Here is a 6,495-nt window from a genome sequence, read left to right on the forward strand (position 1 = left end):
TTTTCCATTGACTTTTTCCCTTTTCGAAACTTGTCATTGTTTTTTGATTATCAACTTCATACAGCATGCAGACAATGTTTAATTACCATTGTCATTATTCTTCTTGTTTTTTTTTTTAATATCTTAAAAATATCAAAAATATTTTTTTCAGGTATTGTATTTTATTTGAAAAACTAGTGTTTAACATTATTTAATAGCACTATATAATTTATTTCATGATGTAGTAGCAGTAGTTAAATCAACAATATTTAAATTAAAAACCATCAATATTAATTATATTTTTTAAAATTATTTTATAATCTCAATTTCAAAAGCATTTTTAACCAAACACATTAAACTACTTTTTGGTCAACCTCAATTTTAACCACAGTTTTAACCAAACATATATTTTTCCAAACCAACCTCAACTAAAAGTACTTTTTATAAAACAACTTTTTTTAAACCACAACCACAACAACAACCGCAATACCAAACACACTCTAATAACATAACCCAGGCCCCATATACAGTTCCAACCTCAAAAAAAAAAAAAAAAAAAAAAAAAAAACAGAGAAGAAAAACTGCGCTGCAACGTGGGAGATCATGCATCAATGCATTGCACAGTCCAGGCTGGCTGATCTTGAATACATTAATACATTTGTAGAAGTTGTCAGAATTGTCCTTGATTCTGGGAACAGATTAGATGGTTAAAGAAAAGGGAGTAGAATTTAGAAATACAACAGTCATCGGGCCGGGAGTAACACATTCTTACTTTTCTTCAGAGAGAGAGAGAGAGAGAGAAAGCAATGCTGTACCCAGGGGTGGTTAATGTCTTTCTTATTGCTTAAAATTTCTTTGTCGAATAGTATAGTTGAACAAAAATTAGTGAAATAATACAGTTTATACATATCATTATTAGATAACACGATCTCCAACGCTAATGCTAAATGAGAAGCCGAACTGAAAAAAATGGCAAAAAATGCTCTTACTCTGTGCTGAACAACACAACCTGTATATTTGGGAGAGATTTGGAAGTTCTTGAAAAGTGACAAGACTCTGGCTCTCACGGGGTGGAGGTAGATCTGGGAGAGATTTTATGACCTCTGGAGTCAAAATTGCACTAGAGTTTTAACATGAGGTGACCTGGTAGGCTGAAACTGAGGACACACATGGCTGGGGGCCCAAGAACAAGTTCTGTTTAATGACAATGTCAGTGCAGGCATTACCTACGGAAGAGAATGCAGGAAAATTTTCTTACGATGCAAAAACACGAAGTTAGCTGCCTTTTTAGCAAATTCCCTCCATTCTTTTTCCCTGGTAAGCTTGGATTATAAATTCTTTATCTATAAATTGGCAATATAAACAAATGTCACATCCTGATCTGTGTTAAAAAAAAGTGTCACCGTCTTTCTTTTGCTTGTTTCCAAAGTAAATCAAAAAAGATTTTGAGAAATTACTGGGAGAGGAGGATGCACCCCCACCAGGAGGTCAGAAACAGAGTTACAATTAATTATTGCATTAATGCTAGTAATTCGAGAGTAAAAGCATGCAGCGCTTGAAGTACTGGTGGGGTACCAGGCAACAATGGGGGTAGCCCTCTTTTGTCCCGGCACTCGTAACTATTGATGTGAATGAAAGTTTCCACGGGCAGCTACATGAAATTGGAAGGATTCATGTTACTTGAGGCAAAGTTGAATCACACAGCATGCTTTTGTTCAAAATAAAGAATCACAGCATCTCTTTCTCAAACCTTTTCATCTTTCTTTTTTTTAACCATGTTGAGATCCATATTCGTTAGAAATCTTTCCTTGGGTATCAGATAGTTAATATGTGATACACAGCTAGTACCTGTTAAAAAGCAAAACCTCAAATCCAATAACATCAGGAAACATCTTACAGAATTGCATCCTGCGTTGACTTCTGCAAGAATGAGACAAGGATAGCACCATTGGTGTGGCTTTTTTTTTTCTCCTCTCCTTTTACGTAGGTACATACATTTAAAAGTCCAAGAACAAAACAATACATGCGTACACATTATAACATTGTCGCGTCTTAAAAATTACCACAGTTGTTTGGAGTGGTGATACAAACAAAATGGAACATCTTAACAATCTCAGAACTTAGAGCAATAAATTCTTTTATCGGTCAGATTTAGAGCCGTAGGGGAGATTAGAACCAGAAATGGCATGTACTACTCCCACGAGAAGGAAAGTGTCTGGTGAGATCCATTTGCAGATAACCAATCAGGTCCGATCTGAAACATATGCTGACCATGGGGGTTGGAATTGCTGCTGCCATCAGATGCTAAGACAGGTCCTACTGGCTCACTTTCCATTCCAAGAGCATTATTATAGTTCAAGCTTGGGATCAAGGACTGAGCAGGAGGGTTCAGGTCAGGCTGCACTACGTGGCTCAAACCAATATCCCGAGTCTCAGATGGTGGAGATGACAGAAGAGAGAGAGCACGGTTGGAGTCTATGACTCGGTTTAACCCATCAGAGAACATTTTCTGGCTGTTGCCAATATTTCCTAATGTGGAATTGGCATTGAGACGGATAGAATCTCCAGGAAGTGTGGAACTAGTGCCTTGTAAAAAGGGGAACTGCTTTCCTCCTTTATAGTTGGGAGACAAGGAACCAGGAAAAAGATTTTTTCTGCCATCGAAGTTCATTGAGGATTGACTAGTATAAAGCATTGGATCCCTCTCGGCTTTTGCAGCTCCAGTCCAAGCAGAGCTCATAGCACTGGTTGAAAATATTTGAGAGCTACCGAATTGTAGATATCTAGTACCTGCAGTATAATAAATTAGTATGTTTCAACAATGTTCAACAGTTTTGGAGTCCTTTTGAATTTTTTTATACTGGAAGACAAACTGAATGGTGGGGAAAGAGACAACTCTCCGAACACAAACACAATTTATCAAAGTTAAAATTCAAACCTTGGTTGGAAAATATCCTTGCAGAATTTACTGAAAGTGAATCTGGCTGGGGCTTCCTTCGACGCCGATTATGTCCATCAAGACGTTTTCTGCAGCTTCGCTTCCCCTCATCAAACTCCCCCAACGAATGGAACCTGTTAAAAGGAGCATTCAATAGCATTAATATTTCGCACCAACAAAAGAAAATTGTGACCAAAACAATTTCTTTCTAGAATGGGTGACCGATCTATCATGCCTAAAAGACCATAGACACCATCCCCGACCTCGAGGGTATGGAAGCGAATAAGAAAGATACAGCTAGAAGCCTATAACTACATAGGTTATTAAGCTGCCAAACACTATCGGCAGCATCTGGCAAAGTCAACCTACATAGAGAAAATAAAGATCCTCCCCCTCACCTACTTTTACTCCATGGTAACGCAAAATATTTTCATAGTCAATTAGCTTGCATAAACTACGCTTTTATAGACCAATCAGTTTTCTTCCGCTACTTATGTTCCTTTTAAACTCTTCCTAACAGCAGAGCGGCATTAGTGGGATTGCTTTAGGCAATCATACCAAAGCTAATTAGTTGTTTGATCTTATTGTATTTATTGGATGGCAAATAGGAAGCATATCCTCTGAATTAATTGTGAATGAATCTTATGCAATGCAAAGAATGATGGTCAACCAATAGAGTCTCACTTGTTGAAGCAAAGGATGTGAGTTAACCTCGATAATAGTGTTATTCCAAAGCTAAAATGTATTCATGCAAATTTATGAATCTAACAAAAGAGATTCAGACTCAACAGCAAACATCTGGAAACAAACCAAAAACATAGTGTCAGGAGAACATGCAGACAGAATCTCAACAATCGCAGCATACGGCAACTTCAACAAAAAGGATGCTGCACTTCTGATTTCGTTCTATTAAAATCAATTCTAATTAACAAAAAGTTAAAAGTTGGAATTGCTAGAACTCAAAGAGCTCTCTACATTCACAAGAATGCTAGTTCTTACCTGCTGCACTGCTGGCAAAACCGTTGTTCCTGGCCTTTAATAAAAACCTGAGACGACTTGGAGTGGAACTCACATACTTTATGTCGCCGATGGTAATCCCTGCATTTGCTAAGGTCAGAAGTGCATCCATCAACCAAGCATGAGGGGACTAGGGTTGCATTGTTAGGTGTCCTAGCTCTCTTTGAAGATCCAGACGAAGATGATTCCATTAAAGAGCCCCCGGGATCCTTATACTTGTCCTTGAAATTACCAGAATTGCCGAGCTTCAAGTCTACTGAACAATACCCGGTAGCCTGAGGTACCCTTAAGCTGCTAGACACAGTGATTTGAGTAAAGTACGGACTGCTTTGTTTTTCCGATTCAGCTAATTCCCAAGGAGTCTTAAAATTATAGCCCATAGAGCATCCTTGCTTTGCAAACGTATTTCACTCTTTCCCACCCTACAATCAAATTCTTCTCCAAGTGATCCACCAAGCCAATCATTACACGGTCTGAAATATTAACAGATAACAAGAATAAAGATCATAGAAAACAGGGACTGTCAAACATTTTGTGTTTGAACATTACATTCCCGGACAAAGAATTAGTTGGTGGTTTACTTGTAGATAAAGCAATAGCTTACATCTGTTTATCAAAGTTACAAGACATTTAGTATCCACATCTAAATGGACCAAATGCAGTTAACTGGTAAAGCAATAGTAGTTGAAGTTCAAAATTTGGAATTTGCAGGAAAGGAAAAAGGGCCACGATAGTCATTACACTTTAATAATAAAGAGCACCCTTCAATGCTATTAAAAAAAAAAAAAAAGACTGGATGCCTGTCACATCATGGGAGTCAGCACTCTCATCCCAGCCACAGAAAGCATTGAAGAAATTTCTTTTCATTGAAAAACAATTTCGCATATTATTTTCTTTATTTTAAACAACGAAAAAGTAAACTTCAAGCTCATTAATGAACATAAATTTAAACAAGCTGGTTACAGGCCAGTATGACTGCATCTAATTGCGACAATTATTGTAGGAGAGGGGCATGCCTAAAACTTTCTCACAAGTTTTTTTTTTTTTCTTGGCAAAAGCTGTCAAAACCACTTTATTCCACATGTGTCCCTAAGACTTTTACTGTTCAGAAGTTACTATTGCAGTGTGTGTGTCTTCTTTCAGTAATTTTTTCTTCATTGCAAGCAACAGAGAGAGACCAAACCAAACCAGCAAAAAAAAACCCATTCTGAATTATATAATTAAAACAAAATCACAAAGAGCTAAAATGACCGGCTTAAAGGAGGAGTTCAAATTTAGAGATGGGTACCTGAAACAAACAAAGAGGTAGAATCCAGTCTCGGTAACCTCCAGGCTATTAGAAATCCTTAAAATGAGGCCGCAAAGGAAAGAAACTGCTGGTTGAAGTGTAAAGAAGCCAGAATTCAGAATCTAAAGCAGTGTGGAAGAAGTGAAATGAAGAAATTGGCAAAGGGTTAAGAAGGAGAAGATAAACGATTCCTGTTGACTTCACAGCCAATAAATCTCTGGCAACAGTAGCATCAAATAGTGTTGAAGAGGAAAAATTAAAGAGCTTAGCTTTTGCTATCTGCTAATGCATAGAAGAAAGACAAGAGCGAGAGAGAGAGAGAGAGAGAGAGAGAGAGAGAGAGAGACTTGGGGGGAGAGGGGCGTTATTGTAAGAATAATTGAAAGTAACATGGAAAGCGGATAATGTATTCAACTTTTGGAAGGGTTATGTTTAAAGAAAAGGAGAGGCCAAGAACTGGAAAGGAGACTGCGTATGAAGAGTAAAGACTTGCTTTTTCCAAGTCTCTCTCCCTTCCTTTTTAGGCTTGTGGCTTTGTGATAAGAGTAAAAAAGATAAATAAAATACTGTAAAAGAGATTTTAGAAAAAACAAAATCCAAAAAAAAAAAAAAAAAAGAGTGGTAAGGAAAGGGACAGGGTGTTGTTGCTTTCAATTTTGAGAGAGAAAAAGTGCAAGGCAGTGGGAAGGAAAGGTGGGAGTAGTTTCTTGTGTTTCGCATTCCATGATGAAACAAGTCGTATATATGACGTGTAACTCCATTTAAATTATAAAATACTGTGTACAAAATTAAATTAAGAGAAAAAAAATTTGAGGACACAACGAAGCTTGACTTGATGACAATAACACCACTTTAACGAAGAGCTGAGTAAATTATGTTATTTTTTAATGTCTTTAAATTTATCTAGAAAAGATTTTTTTTAATTGAAGTGGATGGTGTTTGGATCAGTTTGTATGCACCTCGATTAACTAATTTAACGAGCAATAAAATTAATGATCATATAAGTCTCCAATAACCCTGAGATTTATGGGACTTGAATTAGTAACCTTTAGATATCAAATTTAGAACCTGACCAATTGAACTACATCCTTAAAAATTAAATATTTTTTTAAAAAAGATATTATTAACTATTGTGATCAGATTTTTCGGAGTATTTCTAAGATTTTTTTTTCCTTCTCTTTCTAACTTAATTTATTTTGCAAATCATTTTATAATTTAAAAAAAGTCTCTCTCAAGTATACTAATTTTCTAAACATTTTTTGAATATGTAATT

General features: G+C 36.4%; 1 protein-coding gene across 3 annotated transcripts; it reads right to left on the bottom strand.

The window, feature by feature from the left end:
* Positions 1-1,830: 1,830 nt before the first annotated feature.
* LOC7460558 (squamosa promoter-binding-like protein 16) lies at positions 1,831-5,746 on the bottom strand. Of its 3 annotated transcripts, none has more exons than XM_024598969.2 (4): positions 5,223-5,746; positions 3,917-4,369; positions 2,918-3,051; positions 1,831-2,769 (listed from the first exon to the last, which is right to left on the bottom strand). In XM_024598969.2, the coding sequence occupies exons 2-4, from the start codon at positions 4,312-4,314 to the stop codon at positions 2,171-2,173; spliced, it is 1,131 nt and encodes a 376-aa protein (XP_024454737.1). In that variant the 5' UTR covers positions 4,315-4,369; positions 5,223-5,746; the 3' UTR covers positions 1,831-2,170. The 3 variants fall into 3 exon arrangements, with proteins under 3 accessions (XP_024454737.1, XP_002299319.2, XP_024454730.1); XM_002299283.4 differs by having other exon boundaries at positions 3,917-4,407; positions 5,223-5,745; XM_024598962.2 differs by lacking the exon at positions 5,223-5,746 and having other exon boundaries at positions 3,917-4,689.
* Positions 5,747-6,495: the final 749 nt, after the last annotated feature.

This window comes from Populus trichocarpa, chromosome 1 (assembly GCF_000002775.5).
Source record: "Populus trichocarpa isolate Nisqually-1 chromosome 1, P.trichocarpa_v4.1, whole genome shotgun sequence".
Lineage (NCBI taxonomy): Eukaryota > Viridiplantae > Streptophyta > Magnoliopsida > Malpighiales > Salicaceae > Populus > Populus trichocarpa.

Excerpts from the sequence above, each read along its gene's own strand:
- LOC7460558 (XM_024598969.2), bottom strand. The coding sequence starts at position 4,314 with ATGGGCTATAATTTTAAGACTCCTTGGGAATTAGCTGAATCGGAAAAA. Across the intron at positions 3,052-3,916 it reads TTTTGCCAGCAGTGCAGCAG|GTTCCATTCGTTGGGGGAGT; the intron begins GTAAGAACTAGC and ends TCCTTTTAACAG. Across the intron at positions 2,770-2,917 it reads AAGGATATTTTCCAACCAAG|GTACTAGATATCTACAATTC; the intron begins GTTTGAATTTTA and ends ATTATACTGCAG.